The sequence below is a fragment of the Notolabrus celidotus genome, chromosome 10 (genome assembly GCF_009762535.1).
Source record: "Notolabrus celidotus isolate fNotCel1 chromosome 10, fNotCel1.pri, whole genome shotgun sequence".
In the NCBI taxonomy this organism is placed as follows: domain Eukaryota; kingdom Metazoa; phylum Chordata; class Actinopteri; order Labriformes; family Labridae; genus Notolabrus; species Notolabrus celidotus.
The window spans coordinates 22786281-22807291 of NC_048281.1; the positions used below are offsets into that span (position 1 = coordinate 22786281).

Below are 21011 nucleotides of genomic sequence, written 5' to 3' on the forward strand. Positions count from 1 at the left end.
AGAACATCTACACTGAACAGGTTTAACAAACAGTAGAGCTGTTACAGTATTATATGTGTTATAACTTTTCTCCTGATATCGTGTCACCAGTACAACTGGATAATGCTAGCATGACAGTTGTGAGTACTAACAGTAGCCATGTTTGTTTGTGTTTTTAACTTTCACTATGATCATGTTGTTGTGAGGACCAGTTTTGAATCAGTCACGATCAGATGGTCACAAATCAGTGGGCGTCGTTTTGGAGGAGCTCTGAGGGGAGGGGGGGATGAGTTAGACGGAGTCCTGAAGACATTCAAATTCAAATTCATGCTAGTTTTCCGAGACTACCAACCCCAGCTTTAATACATTACTGTTGCTTTGTTGAAAGTGTCTGTACTTTGAAAATGATGGTGTTACATAATGACTGAATAAATTACTACTACTATCACATTATGTATTTTGAAATTGTTTCATTTTTTCCTGCTAAATATCATTATTACCTTTGTATTCATTTTCTTTTAAAATGAAGAAAATCTGTAGAACATACATTTGGATGTCAGTTTCTTTCAGTGTATATGTGATGGGATTGCTGATGGAGTTGGTTACAATACCAGGGGCACCAGTTGAAATCTTGCCTAGGGCACCAAGTCAGTTAGGGCCAGCCCTGTGCAGGACTTATTACAAGAGTAGAGCATGAGACAGCTATAATAATCCACACTCCAGTCCGGAAGGTGGCGCCAATGAACCAAGAAGATGTTTGCTAACCGCATGAAAAGGTAAAAGAGGAAGAAGAAGGTTGTGTATCCTGGCGGCAGTAGAAGCAGAAGAAGAAGTAGACTTAACTAAAACATGGCGTTGCAGGCAGAGCGGGGAGTCCCGTTAAGCACAGTAGGTGGAATTTATATTTTATTTAATATATGTAATGCATGTTTTATTCCCGCTGGTCTCTCACATCAACCATAATAACAGACATATAACACGTTCTTATGTATACAAAGGTGTTGGATGTAATGTACGTGCACTGCTTGTTTGTTAACACAGTCAATATAAAGCTGTATGGTTGCACTCAGTCAGCGTTTTAGCCCACACAGAAATGTTAATAATGAAAATTGGTGAACGATATATGTCAACCACATCTCATTACAGCTGTGTTTAGCAGTAATTCAGGATAAGTTGTGAGGTTTGTTTTATATTGACATCGACTTCCGGGTCTACAGTTAACCAAAGTTATTGATGTCATGTTAGTACATGCTGGATATTTATACAGTCTATGTTGTACCTATGATTACTGTCGACTCGAATCACTATAAACAAGTTTTAAATTGATTTATGCATGCAAAATTGACATGTTTGTCAAGATCCTGCTATTACCTATTGAGTCCCCAAAAGGATTTATCAGTTAATTTTAAGCTATACACTACCAGTCAAAAGTTTGGAAACACCTTCTCATTCAAGGGTTTGTATTTATTTTAACTATTTTAAACACTGTAGATTAATACCAAAGACGTCAAAACTATGAAAGAACATATATGGAATTATTTAATTAACAAAAAAAGTGTTAAACAAACCAGAATATGTTTTATATTTCAGATTCTGTAAAGTAGCCCCCTTTTTCCTTCATGACAGCTTTGCACACTCTGGGTATTCTCTCAGTCTGCTTCATGAAGTGGTCTCCTGGAATGGTTTCTAATTAACATGAGCCTTGTCAAGAGTGAATTTGTGCAACGACTTGCCTTCTTAATGTGTTTGAGAGCATCAGTTGTGTTGTTCAGAGGTAGGGTTAGTTCACAATAGATAGCCCTATTTGACTACTGTTGTAATCCATATTATGGCAAAACCAGATTATTTCATAGTTTTGATGTTTTCGGTATTGAACTACAATATCGAAAATAATTAAAATAAATAAAAACCATTGAATGAGAATGTGTGTCCAAACTTTTGACCGGTAGTGTATAATTATCAAACAACATTTATAGGATACTTATAACTGGAAGGTGGCTGAAAATGTTACAAATATGTTTTTGAAATTTTTTCACTGTACATTTTTTAAAGATTTTGTTGAAACATTTAAAAAGGAATTAAGAAAAAACATATTATTTATTTTTGATTATGAAGATATATTTAAAAAATGGTGTCCCTCAATTTCATGTCAATGAACTGTTTAATTTTCTTCTCAAATTGCAATAGGCTACATCACTTTTAAGGCTGTGCAGACCTTGTGTCAACATGTGTTTTTATTTATTTATTTATTTTATTTTACCTTTATTTAACCAGATGAGACCCATTGAAATCAAGACTTCTTTTACAAGGGCGACCTGGCCAAGAGGTCAGCAGCAAACGTCAAAATAAAGAGCACAACTCAACATCATAGAGCATATATATTTTAGTGATCAGGACCTAAGTGACCAGCTATAAGTACAAGCATTAATGCTTATGGGTTGCCAGTGATCAGATGTTACTCTCCCACTTTAGATGCTTTAAACTAACACTATTCAAGGGCTCTGTCTGTCCGTATACACCAGTCTCCAAGTGATCGCTGCTGTGGATACAAGGAGAGTGAGTGATCACAATGTGGTTCAGCAAACATGAGCTGTACACAGTACCAGACCAATGCAGACAAGCCTTGTGATTTCAGAGCAGAACAACATTTTAGTACTTTTTTATCGGTGAATTGCTGAAGAAGTTTTTAAAGTTCCCAACACATTCCAGAACTACGAGTCAGTGGTAGTCTGTTACTCCATGTGATCATTGCCATTGATATGGAGAGAGTTGGCGACCCTAGTGTGGCCCAGCACTCTTGAAGAGACACAACACAATGCCTAAGTGTGCAGACTTTTCTAATATAATTTCACACTCATTGATGCTGCCATTTAGCTGGATGGAGTGGTGCTCATCCTGAAAAATATGAATGCATGATAACAAGAGCTCTTTAATGTGCCAAAGTAACCAAGGTGTACTTTCTAATTTGCTCCACTTGCAGCTTTGTCCCAAGTTTCTTCATACCAATTCCACCAGCCACACCGGGCCTTTCAGTGCCATAGCTGAGCTCATAGGTGAGTCATCATTATTTGCCTCTCATACTTTCAGTTTCTTTTCCTAGTTAAGTTTCTATTTTTGAGAATTGAGAGTCTTGGATGCCTAACTTGTATGGTAAATGGTAAATGGACTTGTACTTAAATAGCTTTCTAGTCTTTCTGACCACTCAAAGCACTTTTACACTACTCGTCACATTCGCCCATTCATACCCATTCACTCACTGCTATGTAGTGAGGGACAATCAGTGTTAGCTAATCTCATTCATTCACATTCACACACCTCTGAACAACACAGGGAGCAATTTGGGGTTCAGTGTCTTGGTCAAGGACATTTCGGCATGTGACTGCCAGAGCTGGAATTGAAAAAAAAAAAAATAATGAAGAATTTTTTTTTTGTCCTTATAATTTTTTTGTATATTTTCAGATATAAATTAAGATTTTCTATGACACACATATGCTGGCCACAGATATATCTATTTTCTATTTATTATTATTTGTATGTTTGCTGCTCTTGGCAGTCTAATGCTCTTGCTTGGTTACAAAATATCTGGTCAGCAGATACGTAGTCCTGTTTGCCCGTCCATCTTGTGTGCCAGAGACCTCATGTTGTCCATAATGAGAGAAAGGAGATGCAGATTATATCTGATATCAGGAGACATCTCCTGATATCTATATCAGAAGCCTCTGTCGTCTTGAACCAGCTCTCTTCCCTGATACCTTTTTGACTTCTTTGCATCCCCTATGCATCCTGAAAATCCAGAGTTCAGCACAACTGTAGTGTAAGGGAAAGTTAGTGATTCCATTGTGAAGAACAGTCCACAATTCACATTTGGGGAGAGCACAGCTTAAGAAACAGCCACAGAAAAAGCTGACAAGTATGATTAAAAATGATAGCAAAATAATGGAAGAGAAGAAAATAATGAACAGGAGCAACTGTAACAGGCTGCATACACCGTCGGCACATGCTCACTGAAAAGATATGATAACAGCACAAACCTCAAGTATGATATTGCTTGTATACAACTATTCTTCAAGTAGCAGGTATTAGTCCACAGTGAGAAGTAGGGGTGTAATGGTAAAAAAATGTTTGGTTCGGTACATTTTTGGTAGCTTTTATAAAATGTTTAAAGCTAGCATCAACGGTTCAGGCTTGTAGGTCTGCTCTGAATTATTATTATTTTTATATCATTTTCTATGAAACATTAAAAATAATGATTAAAAAAAAAAATAGAATAAAACAGAGAATAATGCAGCGCCTGAAAGTAATGCAATTACAACTAAAACATGGCTTAGTTTTTACAGCACACAGGATGCACCACTGTTTAATATACTAGACATCAACTACCCTGCTGAAACTGTTTTTTGGATCAAGACCATAGACTGTGTAAATAATGAACGTAGTATCCGTGACATCACCCATCTGTTCCTGAACGCTGTTTTGAAGCCAATCGTCGATGGCAGCCATATTGGAAATGCAGAACTCAACCAGACAGAGTGTGACGTAAAGGGGCGGAGTTTGAGCCTCCTAGCCAACAGCTTTGTGTTCCGGCCTGTCAGTCAAGTCAGTCATGTCCTTATTTGGGCAAAACCTCTTAATCTTAAGAAGCGTTGTGTTAGAAATAAATTCACCCCCGTACAGTGTGTGCCGATAGAGAAATGAGCTACAATGCCTTTTTTTAATCAGTGTATGTGTGGTTTCCCTTGTTTCTGCAGCCAGCCTCAAGTGGATTCTCGATGAATTGCAGTTTATAACACTTCTGCATGGGCTTTATAGCAACCGGAGGTTGCCGCTTGATCAAGACTTATAGACCAGGCTACTAACTAATGATGATCAAAGCTTATGTTATGACTGCATTCTACACACTCAAAGGGTGCGGTCCCTCCGTATTTGTGTACCTTCACATCCCTATAATAATCAACAGCCGGTGTGATTATTTGTTATTCATATATCAAGGCCAGCACAACTGGTTAGGCAACAAGACTGTTGCCAAGGCACACCCACATTTCCTGCACTCTAGCCTCTTTGTGGCTCTACAGGTGACAGCCGACCGACTTTTTGTTTAATATATAATATATATATAATATATAATATATATATATATATATAATCATTTGTATGAGTCTTTTGAAAGCTAAACTTGTGCATGTGGGATTTAGAGATACCCGTTTGATCGGTTCGGGCAAAGTCTGTAAACCACTTATAGTGTTGCCATCAATCCTGAAAACAAAGTGCTTCAATAGCAATATTTAAAAGTTCCAACGTTCTTGTTGAAAGTTAGGGTTACTGGTTGAAACACTGTAGGATAGCACTCTCCCTGCGGTGTCGGTAGGAACACATAGGACAGGATGGAGCTTTAACCGTTAAATTTATTTTTTATTTTTTATTTATTTTTAATTTAACCTTTATTGTACCAGGAATAGTCCCATCAAGTCTCTTTTACAAGGGAGTCCTGGCCGAGACAGCATGTGCACAAGCTGATCAGATGATCCTTTATCCTAGTTTTAAAATCCTCCAATCGAATTAAACAATCCAGTTTCAGGTGACCCTGAAGCTCAAACCAAGATGAGGGAGCAAAGACATTAAAAGCACTTTTACCAAAGACAGAGCGAGTCCCAGGAATGACAAAAAAAAATTGTCCATGGGACCGAAGATGACAGCCACTGACAACTTTAGGAATCAATAAGGAGCATAAATAAGACGGCAGCTCCTGGAGTATGGCATTATAAAAAAAGATGTACCAATGCTCCATTCTTCTGTTGTATAAGGAAGACAAGCCTACCTTTTCATACAAGATACAGTGATGTGTGCAGATACCTAAACCAGAAACAAACCGCAATGCAGCATAGTACCCCAAGTCCAACATTTTCAGAGAGGTTGAGGAAGCATGCATATAAAGAACATCACTATAGTCAATTACAGATACAAAGGTTGCTAGAATGAGCTTTTTACGAGCTGCAAAAGAAAAACGGCTTCTGTTTCTATAAAAGTAACCCAACTTCACCCTCAGTTTTTCAGTTAAACTCTCAATATGACGATTAAAAGAAAGATTTTCATCTAAGAGAAAACCCAAGTATTTAAATGTTGGGACACATTCGATTTCCTCATTTGTGGAGGTGAAATCTTAGAGTCATTTTTTACCGTCCTCTTTGACTGGGAGAAATACATCACCTTAGTCTTGTCGGCATTTAAAACCAGCCTTAGTTTACAAAGATTCATTTGTACTGTGTTAAATACAGCTTGCAGTTTGTTAATTGCACTTGATAGGACGACACTGAAGAGTACAAAATGGTGTCATCTGCATAAATGAAAGTTCTCCTTGTACAGAAGACCCAATTGTGGCATGCAGGAAATATGTGGGTGTGTGATCTTAAACACATCAAATACAATACATAATCATGAAGGTGATAATCACAATATAACCCTTAGGTTAACTTTACTGACCTTATATAATGCTTAGCAGTAGGTTTCACTGATGGAGTTCTAACAATATGGGCACCAGCAATAAACGCTAATCATTAATACAGCAATAATGATGCAGATGCTACCACTACAAAGCATACTAATAATAATTATATAGCATTGCTGCCAACATTAACACTACATAATGATAAATGAACAGAAACAGGATTATATGGGGGATTATTACACTTGTACTCTTCATTAGACCTCACTGAATGGTTCAGTACAGTAGGCAATATGGGCCCAATTTACTGTTCAGCTAAATAAGAAGAGTGTGATTACAATGCTACTTGCTGATGATAACTGCCTGGCAGGCAGCACACACTTAATGTCTGATGTGATTTACATTTCTACTTCCTTAGCATAATGGAGGTTCACACTTCTACATCTTGTTCAATACATGGCAGTCTTTCATGTCTCCACCCAAAGATGCACTTGGCTGAAAGCAGTCATAAAAATGGCATGCCAAAAAAGCACTCCATCCTGATAATGCATTAGTTCTTGTTATTTTGGGTGATTTATCATAGCATAAAAACCAGAGTAATAATGATCATGTCTTAACTTCTGCATCACTGTAGTGTTTGAACTGTTGAGATTGAGATTTCTCTGTATATTTAAGTTGACCCTACAACTTGGTTCTTTTTGTATTTAACTTTTCATTCATTTTTGACTGATTTTGCAGGTGTACATTGTCCATTATTCTGTCAGTACAATTCATACAGTCACAGTTGTGATGATGACAATGCATAAGAGAACAAAATGACAACATGAGTGCTAGGGATCTACATTTTAAGTATTCTCTGTGATCGATTTTTGGAAACGTTAACGATCAATTATCGATTAATCAATTAAAAAAAACATTATTATTCTTACGTCAAGGCCAAATACGTTGTTTTCCCCCTAAATTATACTTTCTACAGCAACAAAATGCATATAACTGACAGGATTGAACAACAAGTGAACCACTGTTTATCAACGATCAAGCTCATAAATATATCCCACACAGACATAGTCTTATAAAGTAAAGGCTCATAATATTGACAGAAAAGTACTTCAGACTCACAGTGTCCAGTTTTCTGTCTCCTTGTTCTTATTGAGAAAAATAAACATGTATATTCGGTCAGGTGTCAGCCTGGAGCGCAACCGGGTCATAATCAGTCCAGCTGCAGAAAAGCTCAGACCGCTCTGATGTTGCTGCTCTGTAAACATAGCGTACCAGAATTTCCCACCTGTCTATTGGCTGTGTATCCAAAGGTGGGGAAATGTCCTGTTTAAAGTTGTGAAACCTTCGTGTCCGTGTCGTAGTTGCGCATTGATCCTCTTTAAAAAGCGCACTTGGAGACCTGAGGCACAGCCGCAGACCCCAGCTGAGCGTTTCGGCTGTGCACAACACCTTTAACAGCTGATTCACATCGAAACATGCTTTAAACTTAAAACACCTCTCTGATAGCTGGATGTATGTTTGTTCCACGTGACTGAAAATTGAAAACAAAAATGTGTGTTTCAAGTAATTTCTTAACAATCAATTAATCGATAATCGATTAATTGTGGTCATCTCTAATGAGTGCTCATCAGTTTTTCTCCAGACCTTTGTCCAGTTTATGGATGACTCAGAGCAGTCTTTATTCCATTTAGATATAATTGCTAATGGAGTCTGTTATTGTTCTAACAGCATATTATAAACCAGCGAGACATGTCCTTTGGGTAAAAGTAAAAGTTTCTTAATAATTACCATAACTGGATGGGCCGCAGTTGGCTGGTCAACCAGAATATTTGCAGCTCACATTGAAGAGTGCAGTTGGAAAAACAAAAAGAAAGTGTTGCTTAACAATGTATATGAACCTTTTAAGCCTTGAAAGCTTCTTAATCCAGAATTGTCTATGATATCACCCAAGCAACGTACTCCTGAGTCATACCACTGATACTTTTCAATTTTTCTCAAATTTTCAATAGCAATGATAATGCATTAGTTCTTGTTATATTGGATGATTTATCATAACCAAAAACCTCAGTGATAATGACCATGTCTTAACTTCTGCATCACTGCAGTGTTTGAACTGTTGAGATTAAGATTTCAATGAACATTTGAGTTGACCCTACAACTTGGTTCTTTTGACAGACAATGCCTTCGATCCAGATGTATGTTCCAAAAAGTTCTGGATTGATAAGACTGTGGTCCAAGGACAAGAATGTCTCATCTTCATGGATTGTGGAAATGGACTGGACAATGAAACGATGCATAAAATGCTCAGGTACAGACGAAGCTGCTCACAGTTGATTGAATTTCAAAATCATCAATATACATTTTTTAATAAAGTCACTTTCATTTAATGTTGATACTTTAATGTCAGTGATGGTATGCAAACACACATTCATTCATTCATTCATTCATTCATTCATTCATTTTAAAAGGCACAATGTAAGTTGATTAACATTCAGACAAATGTATATCCCTGAGTTTGTCAAAATGCACATTTTCAATAGCAGTGCTTTTGCCAGATGTTGTTTAGGGTTGCACCGATCCCACTTTTTAGGTCCCGATACCGATATCGATACCTGGGCTTTGGTATCTTCCGATACCGATACTAGCCGATCCAATCTGTATTGATTTGACAATCTCTATTCCTTAATGTGAGGATAGAATCATGTTTTGGCTGTCTCTATGATAAAAATGTCATTTAATTTTCTTGAATGTTCTTTTCCATACTTTTCAGTAATGAATGTGTAGGAACATAGATGTGATCCCTATGATTTTATGCTGTCTTCCAGCTTTGGCTACAGTGACAAGGTTGCTGTAAAGGGTGTAAAGCCGATTGGTATGTATGGCAATGGGTTCAAGTCTGGAGCCATGCGTCTTGGCCAAGACGCCATCGTCTTCTCCAAGTCAAAGAGCATCTCCTGCGTAGGGATGCTTTCTCAGACCTACCTGCAAGAGATCAAAGCCAAGGAAATAATTGTACCTATTGTCTGCTTTGATCAGAACGGAACAGATGAGAATATCCTTTACCTACAGTAATAAGGCACATTGCATCATTTCTCTAAGTCTCAAACCGCACGTTTTATGTTTTTCAATCGACATTGTCCTTAACTTTAGCTTACTCAGTGTTAGAGACGAGCAACAAGCTAGTCTGAAGGACATCCTGACCTTTTCCCCTTTCAAGACACAGAAAGAGCTGCTCATTGAGATAGAGGCCATCAAGTCTTCCTTCTCTGGTAGTAACACTGGCACACGGATCATCATTTGGAATCTCCGAAGGTTTGTGTGTCCTTTCTGTATTTCTAAGTTATGTTTTGTGGGTCTTGTTTCAGATCAGCTCTTTATATTTTACTTAGCTCTCTTACAAGAAAGAATTTTCGATTAACAAATATAAAATGTGTCACAAGCCTTTCATTGCTAATAGCCAAGTGTCTTGTTTCTTAGATTTTTAGACTTATTCTAAGAATCTTCACACTTCAAACCAGAAAAACCATAGATCTAAAGATAAAAGTTACAGCTATAAACTTGTGCAGAATATCTGTTTCATTGTCTTTATTTGAACAATGCTGTAATTGGATTGTCCAAATCAAAAAAAAGGAAAATACGTATTTAAACCAGCATGGCACTGCCATATTTATTATTTTTTAGAGATTTTAGAGAGAAACATTTTGCCTCAAACACTACAGACAATATCAAAACAAGGAAGATGCATATCTTCAGTCCAGAGTAGTGAACAAACATAGTCTCTTTTATTTCAAGTTCAATGAATGAGGAAATGGCCATAACTTGGCAAATAATACAATCACTAAATTATGAACTGGGATCCATCGCCCTGCTCTCTCAAAATAGTGCAAATAAAAACAAAAGAAAGATTCGTCTTGAGATGGGAGATCAAATTTGATGTATTGATGCCTTGTTTCCTCCTTGCATAACCAACGCTTTGCAGTCATTGCAAATTGCCGATTCGTAGGTGACACTTGGAAAGAGTTCCAAACCACGGACATCTCATGCACTGGGCGAGCAAGCTTGTTAGCCACGGTTAGCAACCCACGAGTCTAGCGTGTTGTTGTTGTTGTTATACGTCATAAAGCGCACGCCTGTAAACGTCCCATGCTGCGTCCATGCAGGCTCGGAATTGCTAAAGCGTACCAAACAAACATCGGTTATAAAAACCTGATATGGATAATTCCCGATATTACATTTTTAAGTCAATATCGGGCGATAATATCGGAGGGACGATAATATCGCCCATCCCTACATACAACATGTTACATACAAACAATTACAAAGTATACAGCAGAATCTAGTCCAAACACAATGCCACAACTCCATGTCCAAGGTAAAGGTAGTATTCCGTGTATCCCACTTCAGGGAGCACCTCGAACTAACACTTAAGTCAAGGAAGCACTGTTTTCTATGTAATTTTTTTAAAGACCAGTGCTAGCCTTAGAGATACAGCAACTCAGATACTTCAGTAATGTTACAGGATCCTAAACACCTAAACTTTTTACTTTCGCAAAACAGGACTGCTGCTGACAAAAGTGAGTTGGATTTTGAGACCGACCGTTATGATATCAGAATTCCATCTGATCTCTACGAGTCTATGAACGTAACTGATTCACAGCGGGGCATTGTTCCATCACACATCCCAAAGAGTTCTTACTCACTACGGGTAAGGAACAGTTATTTTTTCTTTTGTATCATTATCTGACCTGACAGAGATAACCCACCCAGCCAATCCTCATTCCATGTCCTGCATGATCTACAGTCCTCAAGGGGAGAAAGAATGCTTGTTTTTCAGGGAAAGGTTTAATTTTTTTCTTTTTTACTTGAGTGTATCATTAACTACACTTCCAAGCAGAAGAATGAAGAATGTAGAAAGAAGAATATACAGAAGAATGTCATTACGGTGGATTTCTTTCCACCTGCTTTTGCTTTCCATATGCACTGTTTGTTTTCAGCATACACCAAAGCCTGCTTGTATGTGATGATTGGTTAATACTACTCTAACTACAACAGCACATGAAAAAACAAAACACTCCCCATACCAAAATACATGCCTTGTATGTATTAACAGACTACTTTTTAATGTTGAATCTGAAAATAGAGATTAATCTGTATGTAACTTTACTAATTCTCTGTATCACTTTGAATGAATTAAAATCTATCCTTGTGTTTTTATTGGTTGCAGGCATACTGCCAAATTCTTTATCTGAAGCCTCGGATGCAGATTGTTGTTCGTGGTCAAAACGTGAAATCTGAGCTCATTGCAAAGACTCTGGCCTACGTCATGAAGGACAGCTACAAGCCCACTTTCCTGGTAACCCTTGATCTTTTTTGTTTGATTTAGAACTCCAGCTGAGGCAAATCAAACGTGTTTAATTTGTATTGTTTGTATCTTTGCTCTTGACATTTTCCTTAATTGTGTTTCAGAACAGCAAACCCATTCCTATCATTTTTGGTTATAACACCAAAAGTAAAGACCAGTATGGTGTTATGATGTATCACAGGAATCGTCTCATCAAAGCCTACGAGCGTGTTGGCTGCCAGCTAAAGGTGAGTTTTGTTGTTTTTGTGAATGTTTTGTGTGGCGTAGATGTTTTCGAAGGGTTTCTACTTTTATATAAATCTTCTTTCTTCTACAGGCCGACAAAAAAGGTGTTGGTGTTATTGGGGTCATAGAGTGTGGTCACTTTCTGGAACCTACCCACAACAAACAGAGCTTCAATGAGACAGATAAGTACCGGTGAGAGCACTGATGATTTGTTCCGTTTTTATCATGTGTCTGGTTGAAGTCTAAATAAGTTTCTGTCAGACTGTATTTTTCCACAAATAGCATCTAATACGAATATAACCAGTAAGTGACCTATATATAAAACCTTTTCTCACTTCAAGGTCAGCAATAGCCTATTTGCACGCAATGATATTTTCTCATATCATCTATTGTTTTACATCTTGGTCACACACAACAGCCAGCACTTTTCAACCCATCAAGTCTCTCTTTAAGAAGACCATCAACATTTTAGACAGGGAACCTCTCAACTTCCATTATTGCAATATAGTCAGGAAGTATAATATTTTAAACATTGAACCTTTTCAAACCTACACTGACATCTGTCTGGTTTTTAAAGTTTTAAATGGGCTTCCCCCTCCATCATAACTTAAATTTATTAAAAAAAAACACAATATGATAAATACGAGAGCACAAACTAGAGGGGACTGTGATGTACAGCAAAGAAAAACCACATTCAGCCAAATGGTAGTGTCTGTCAGAGGCACACAGTCCTGGAACAAACTACCAGCTCACATTATGGAGCTTGAGAACTACTGTACCTTAAAAAAAAAACAGTTAAATGTTAGTTAAAAACAAATCAGTCATGTGCTCATGAATAATCTGTTTCCTCATTTGATGCCCGTTCCCTGGGGCTTTGGCCTCACCCTCCATCCTGTTTTTATAATGTCACAAACGTTTTGTATGTAAAATCTGTTTGTAAGATTGTGTAGTGTTCTGTTAACTGTTTTGTGACATCCTGTAGTTTTAAATCTTGTTTTTTTTTATGTTTTATGTGATTACCTGCCTTAGGACTAGGGATGAAATTTAGCTATTGTGCTAACTCCGGCATATTTACATTGAGGCACACTGCTGAAATGTTGATTAATGTGCATTGTCCTAATCAAATACACTCAAATTAAATTGAATTAAGTGCAGGGATACAAACAGCTACCCCACTAACTGTTTAGTATTTTTTGCCTAAATCTAAATATAGTATTTGTTCTTTTTCTTTTGGACTGCACATGTTTTTAAAGTTTAAATGGTAGAAGTGAAATCAAAGTATGTGTTTGCTTGAAGTAAAAGTCATACGAATTTGCTTTTTTGACTAGTTTCCTAGTCTTGGAGCTTGCAGTCATATCACCTTTGTATCGCTTTAATTGATTTAGGTGTCTTGGACGATCAATCAGTCAATCAATCAATCAAGCTTTATTTATATAGCACCCTTCATACAAATCAAATGCAACCCAAATTGCTTTACAGCGATTGAAAAACAGCTTCAAAACCAAACTAAAGGACAATCAACACTGCAACCACTGATTTTGATACTTTTAACTTGATATATACATATTGTTTGTGTTTGTGTGTGTGTATGTGTGTTTGTGTGTGTGTGTGTGTGTGTGTGTGTGTTAGTGTGTGTGTGTGTGTGTGTGTGTGTGTGTGTGTGTGTGTGTGTGTGTGTGTGTGTTAGTCTGTGTGTGTGTGTGTGTGTGTGTGTGTGTGTATGTGTGTGTGTGTGTGTGTGTGTGTGTGCAAGCGAGTGTTCTAACAATGTGATGTTTCTTTGTGACCTGCCAGGGGACTGCAGATGTAAATTAGCTTTAAGCTAACTCTGGTACAATGCATCAAATGGTGACATTTATGTTAAATATTGTACATGGTCCCTTAACAAATAAATCGAATAAAAAAAAGAAAAGAAAGAAAAAGAAAGAAGCAGAAATGAAACAATGGCAAGACATATTAGGGGAAGATAATGATAATAATAAAACCAAAAAAAGTAATAATAAAAATTAAAATAACATAAAATAGAGACTAATGCACACCAAAAATAAAATATGTGTAATTAAAATAAGTTAAAGCATTAAAATAAAGAATACAAATAGTTAAAATAAATACATTTAAAAAGGGTAAGGATAAGAGTTGAAAATAAAACTATATAAATAAAAATAGAATAAGATAACACTTAAAATTACTAAAATAGTAAAGCAACATTTAAATCAATATTACAGTAAAAAGTAAGTAATACAATTGTTAAACCCTACATAAAAGCCAGACTGAATAAATATGTTTTTAGTTTACGTTTAAAAGTCTCAATATCTCAGTCAGCTCCTCTCAGATCCTCCGGCAGGCTGTTCCATAGTTTAGGAGCGTAGTGGCTGAAAGCAGCGTCAACAAATATTTTAGTTCTGCCCTTAGGAACAGCTAAAAGAGAGGAGCTGGAGGATCTGAGAGGCCTTCGATGATGCGGTCATAGTTAACCATATGCCCAGATTCCATATGATATGCATTTATAAATTATTCTGGCTGCAGGAAAACTATGAACAATTTGGGGATCAAACTGGAGGACTACTGGAAGGAAATCCACCACAAGAGACAAACCGAGGATCCAAACAACCACACGCCAATAGAAGATACTACGTCAGTACATTTTGCAGTGACTGAATTCCACATGTACGTATATTAGTCTGACCATATAGAATTCCTTCATGCTCTTGTCTCATTTTATGTCCTCAGTAAGCGACCGGATCAAAATTGGGCGCAATGCGATGAATGCTCGCGCTGGCGCAAACTCCCCGATGGGATTGACAACAGCAAACTTCCAGATGAATGGTACTGCCATCTGAACCCTGATCCTCAGTTCAGGTAAAAAGGGCAGTAACATAAACTTAATGCAATCATCACAAACTTATTCTTTGAAATATTTCTAAAGCAAAAACAATTTATTGTCCTGGCCACAAATTGGCAAAAAAACTTTCATATGTATTTGTAAATCTACTCTTATTTTGTGTCATGTATTTGTATGTTTTCATGATCTTAAGATTCAAATCTGTAAATAATCACATATTTTTATAACATAATGGTAAACATAAAACATACTGTGTCTTGATAAAGCACCAACAGTCACCCCAAGCACACTATAGATATCAAGTAATCTGATTCAAAAATTAAAGTATGCTTATGTTTCGCTCTTTGCTGAATTTTACTTTCTAGGAGCTGCGATGTGGAAGAGGAACCTGAGGACTCTGATGATGAGAAGCCTGCTTATCACAAGAGCTACAAACAACAGTGAGTCACTTTAAACACTGCCACTGGAATTTCTTTAAATGCATTGAGATTATTTATTAGCGTCACCAGTGGTGGTTAAAAGAACTGCCGAGAGCAATAATAATAATAATACATGTTATTTAAAGGAGCCTTTCAGAGCACTCAAGGTCACCTTACAGGGCAGAGTTTATAATGAATAAAAAGAACAACATAAAAATGAGTCTGATAGAATCTCCATGACATGATACAGTGTAAAAAATAAATTAATCTAACAGGATAAGATGAAGTGCAGTGAAGAGGTGTAATCAGAGTGAATATGCCAGTTTAAAAAGATTGATTTTGAGACAGGATTTGAAATTGGAAAGAGAGTTGATGTTACGGATGTCTGGTGGAAGGGAGTTCTAATGGCAGGGGGCAGAGCGGCTGGAGGGTCTAGATCCCATTGTGGTCCATCAGGCAGGTAGTGTAGTGAGGTGAATGGAAGAAGAAGGCCTGAGAGCATGGCTGGGTGTGTTGATGTGCAGAAGTTCAGAGAGTTATGAAGGAGCGAGGTTATGGATGGCCTTAAAGGTGAGGATGAGAATCTTGAAATCAATGCGAGTTTTGACCGGTAACCAGTGAAGCTGCTGAAGGACAGGAGTGATATGATTAATGGAGGGGGTTCTGGTGGTCTCAGGGAGACCAAAGAGGAGGGAATTATAGTAGTCAATGCGAGATGTAACCAGGGTTTGAACGAGAACAGCAGCACTGTTTGGTTTGAGGGATGGGCGGAGGCGATTGATGGTATGTACAGTAGATGGAAATAAGCAGACAGAGTGACATTCTTGATTTGAGAGTGAAATGATAGTGTGCTGTCGAGGATTACACCCAAACTGTGACTCAGTGATTCTACAAAAATGAGGCAGTGACAATAGAAACACACCCATGCTTCATATAATTAAATCAAGAGTGAAACAAAAAACTGTTTCATAATACAAATTTTGAAACAAACTTTTTCAAACTTTTGTCATTAATCTTTTTTGCATTTTTTCAGTTTTTTTTTGTTCACCACAAGTTAAAAAATTATATATAAGTAATACAAAACCAGCAAAGAGAAGAAAAAATAAATAATACAAAAAAATACTATAATAATAATCAAATAATAATAATTAATATTACAAACAAATGGAAGATAAACATGAGAAAACAAGGAAAATAATAATAATAATAATAATATATATATATATATAATTTTTTATTTATTATTATTATTATTTTTACATTTTGGAAGACATCTCACGACCCCCCATTTGTGTTGGGGTCAGAATATTTAACATTAGCCAGATAGAAATTTGGTCAGACAGAACAAGCTATCGTTAAATAACAAAACGACCAAAGGCCCCTCCATGAAACAATATGTATATATTTATCCTGGTTTCTCAGATTCCTGCTTGGCCAGACAGAATTTTCTGATATTTTTAAATATTCTTGTGAACATCGTGCATTTTTTGTTGTACTTGAAACTGGTTGCTTATTGAAATTAGGTATTTTTTTGTTGGAACTTTCAGATTTTTCAGGCAAAGCCATCGTAAATCCTTAAATAGAAATCAGTGCAAAGACTCTGTTAGGCACAGATGGGGATGGTTTAGTTTGTGAATTACATTGTCTTCACTTAGGCAGTGTAATAACTCAAATGGCTAACTTGCCTGCTTTTTTTTTGTTACAGAGAGAGGACTCTCAAAAAGAATCAAGAGCAGAAAAGAAAAAGGGTAAGGATACAGTCTGATGGTGTAGATGGGGTGGCTGTGGCTCAGTGGGTAAGAGTCGGTCGTCTATCAATCGGAAGGTTGGCGGTTCGATCTCAACTCTGGCAGTCACATGCTGAAGTGTCCTTGAGCAAGACACTGAACCCCAAATTGCTCCCTCTGTTGTTCAGTGGTGTGTAAATGTGTAGGAATAAGATTAGTAAATACTGATGCTCTCTTACATTAGTTTCCTCTACCATCAGTGGGTGAATGGGTATGAATGGGTGATTGTGACAAGTAGTGTGTAAAAGCACTTTGAGTGGTCAGACAGACTAGAAAAGCACTATATAAGTATAAGTCCATTTACCCCATTTAGATAACCTGTCATTTCTGCCTGTAACTGCTGTTTCTTCCAATTGCACCTCTAACACCAATTCAAGATTCAAAATAGGGAGTTAAATCTGCTTCCATGTAGATTAGCAAAAGATAATATCGTTTTTGGAACCTTTTTTCCTAGGAGGAGGAGGAGCGAAAGCGTCAGGAAAAGCAGCGATTGGCTGATCTTGCTAAGCAGAACCATACCCTCAGACAGCAGAAAAACAACCTGCAAAGGGAGCTGCAGCTGCGTGAAATGGTATGTTTTTACACAAAGGATGGGTTATGAAGGGTAACTGTAGCTTCCTTTGTTTGTCTGGAGAATTATAACTTTTTTTTTGTTGTAATTCTCTTTTTATTGAGATATCTTGTCATCATAACACGGTACATACATCTTAAAAACATGAAAATGTCTTTCTTTTTTAGTTAAACAAAATACGTATAAAGTAAATAAAAAAATTAAAAACCCACAAAAACAACAATTTGATAATAGGATGTCGTTAACACATCTGGATATTTAGTTTTAATAACAATTAAAGAGTATGGATATCGCTAAGTAATGTTAATCATTACAAATTACATTTTCTCTGCGTTGTTGTCAGGGTGTTAATTCCCCCTCCAGTACCCCGAGAAGATTTAGATCTGAGTCACCACGTGGAGGTGCTGCAACGGTTAAAGCCTCTCCACTGAGGTCCCCTACCATCTCACAAGCTGGTAAGAAAACTACCCAGTGAAGAAAGAGAGACTGTAAGTGATAGAAACTTCCCAATTAAACATGTGTCCATTTCCTCTCTCTTAAGCTTGCAGCTCCCCGAGTAACAGTGGTCTTCCAGTTATCTCCAACGTACGCTCACTGTCCGATGCACAGCCCAGCAGGAGTAAGAGAACACAACTTGTTTCTCCACAAACAACGCCCAAAAGACCAAGAGTTAACGGCCTCGGCCAGCGCACCTTAGCTACATCCACATTGTTAGATCCGAGTCCACAAATTTCCCCATCTATACCTCCACATGATGATGATGATGATGATGATGCAACTGATGATGAGCTCATCATCTTGGAAACTGCCTGTACCCCCAAGCCTCAAAAACAAGTCCCTGATTTGACTAAAGTTAAGCAAGAGCAATGTGATGCTAACGTCGGCATGCTGTTGGAGTGCAGTGATGACGCCATGGAGACCAATGATGCATCAACAAGCAGTGCCCCTGCACCTCTGCCAGTTTATACCAGCAACACAACGCAGACAGAGGTACACAAAGTGAAGGTGGAAGTGAAGGAAATGACAGAGGAAGAAAGGGCAGGGATGAGTGTAGAACAGAATCAAGATGTGAAAATTGATGTCTGCAGCACAGAGACAAATCATCTAGATAATGAGGATGACGCTGGACCTTCCAGTGTAGACGCCCGCACTGAAAGGTCTCCAGCACAATATCCCAATATTGTTGAGGCACAGGAACAGCAAGACCAGCTTCTGGAACTCATGCAGTCTACAGCTCAGGAGAGAGACCACTTTAAAGAGCAGGTTCATAAACTAAGCTGCCAACTGCAGGACAAAATGCAGGATCCGACTCAGATCACTGTAAAGAAGGAGTATTCTCACCAAGCCGTCCAGACGGAGGAGGAGGAAGGCTGCTACAAAAAACTCTTTGAGAATGCCAAACAGAAAGTTGACGAATTGATTAGGGACAAAGAGAGTTTGCTGGCAGCTACTGAGACCAAGCCCAGTACTGCCAAGAGCGAAGAAAATGATATGGATGAAATAGCACTGCAGGTTGACGGGCTGCTCAGGGAGCTGGATCAGAGAACCAAGGAAAGGGATGAACTGCGCTCACAGGTTAGTATGTTAGCTGTCATCACTATGTGAAAATCTAATCTCGGAGAGTAGTCTCATTGTCTTCTTCAACAAATTGAGTGATCACATGACCTAAATGTGGATTTAGAAGATGTGGGATGCAGTTCAAGAGTTACAAAGAGAGAAAACAAGTATTTGAATAAAGCAAGCCTGTTCTTTAGTGTGAAGAGATTCATGCCTTTTACAGTTTATCAGACAACTTCCTTAAACTGCTATCCTATGACTATTTTTATATATATATTTACTGTCTTGTCTTCCCCTCCTCTTTTATTTATTTCCTATCCTCTCGGGGTTCACTGTTATCTACATCAACAGGTGGACAGTCTTGAGGAGGAAAGGGCAAGCTTGGCATCCCAGTGTGAGGAGCTCAGAATGAGCCTGCAGCAGCAGAGGGAAAACGCACAAGAGAGAGGCATACCTCCTCACAGAGCCACTGATTCTTTTGCACAAACAGAACTAGAGGACCAAGAAGGGGCAAACTCAAGATCAGATTCATCCAGAAGGTTGATTTTTTGTAAAATCACTTCCTTTTCATGTTAAATGAAATACCACTACCACTATCTGTCAGGGACCAGGATCCTAACAGATGTCTTCTCTATGTTTTTATCTCCCCCAGTTTGATTGAGCTCCGACACAACATTGGGCGCCTTCTCGTCTCCATCGTGCCTGCTCTTGACCTGGAACAAGTGAATTATGAATGTAATGTAATAGATGAAATCCTAGAGCAGCTGCTTTGTGATGAGGCATCCTTTGCACCTGAGGGGCTGAGATACAGATCAGAAGATACATAAACAAACAAATCCTAATCTTAAAGCCATTGGGGTAAATATTTGATGTATGATAGTGTTGCATAATAAGGAATTCAGTGTTACTATGTTAATGGGAGCTGTGTGTGTACATTTACAGTTTTTATATTGATACAGTGAGGGGGGAAATGAAGCAACTTGTACTTTTTCAACATAACAGACAGGATCACTATATAATTAAATCACATCATGTTCATGAATAAATACTGTGCAGTAACTTTGCTCTTTAGGTTTTTTGGTAGGACCATAATTGTAACCAATGCATTAACAAATGTATGATAGTTTGTCAATTAGTCTGTCTGCTCTAATCAACTTTTGTTAGTTTCACAACAGCTTCGACGACTCTGCATCTGTCTCTGATTATTCACAATGACTGCTGATGGTTTCCCTTTGCTTTTTATTGAATTGCGTTTTGCACAAATCTTGCAAGATAAATATTTTTACCTAACCAAATGTTGTATCGCTGCCCGTGTGCATCTTTGATTGGACAAATATTATGTAAGATATAGTTGGCAGTTTGCCTACAGTGTAAGTATTACAAAACAAAGTGAAAATCATTTCAAGAGCCTCTCCTTAATTCCATGAACAGGTTGTCCCCTTTTTATTTACAGTCTATGGTTGCCCCTGCTTGGGCAATGTTTAATAGGCAACCACAGTAGAGGACTACATTTGCATATTGTAGATTTCCAAATAACTCACTGCTGTCTTTACTCAGAATGAATGAACAGATTCTGACTGGCCTTGAAAATCAAAGGGTTAGGGTTAGGGGATATGGTTATGGTTAGGGTCAGGGATATGGTAATGATTAGGGTTAGGGTTATGATTAGGGTTAGGGTTGTGATTAGGGTTATGGTTAGGGGTTAGGGATATGATTGTGATTAGTTATAGGGTTGTGATTAGGGTTAAGGTTAGCATTAGGGTTATGATTAGAGTTAGGGTTATGATTAGGGTTAGGGTTTTGATTAGGGTTAGGGTTTTGATTAGGGTT

The 21011-nt window shown here is 37.7% G+C and overlaps 1 protein-coding gene across 1 annotated transcript; it reads left to right on the top strand.

Moving 5' to 3' along the window:
- Positions 1-725: 725 nt before the first annotated feature.
- morc3a (MORC family CW-type zinc finger 3a) lies at positions 726-20476 on the top strand. The gene is made up of 18 exons (XM_034694465.1): positions 726-867; positions 2960-3032; positions 8594-8726; positions 9244-9470; positions 9574-9730; positions 10976-11123; positions 11643-11771; positions 11885-12007; positions 12097-12197; positions 14532-14639; positions 14736-14864; positions 15213-15287; positions 16972-17014; positions 17508-17624; positions 17968-18079; positions 18166-19199; positions 19533-19720; positions 19834-20476. The coding sequence occupies exons 1-18, from the start codon at positions 829-831 to the stop codon at positions 20006-20008; spliced, it is 3111 nt and encodes a 1036-aa protein (XP_034550356.1). The 5' UTR covers positions 726-828; the 3' UTR covers positions 20009-20476.
- Positions 20477-21011: the final 535 nt, after the last annotated feature.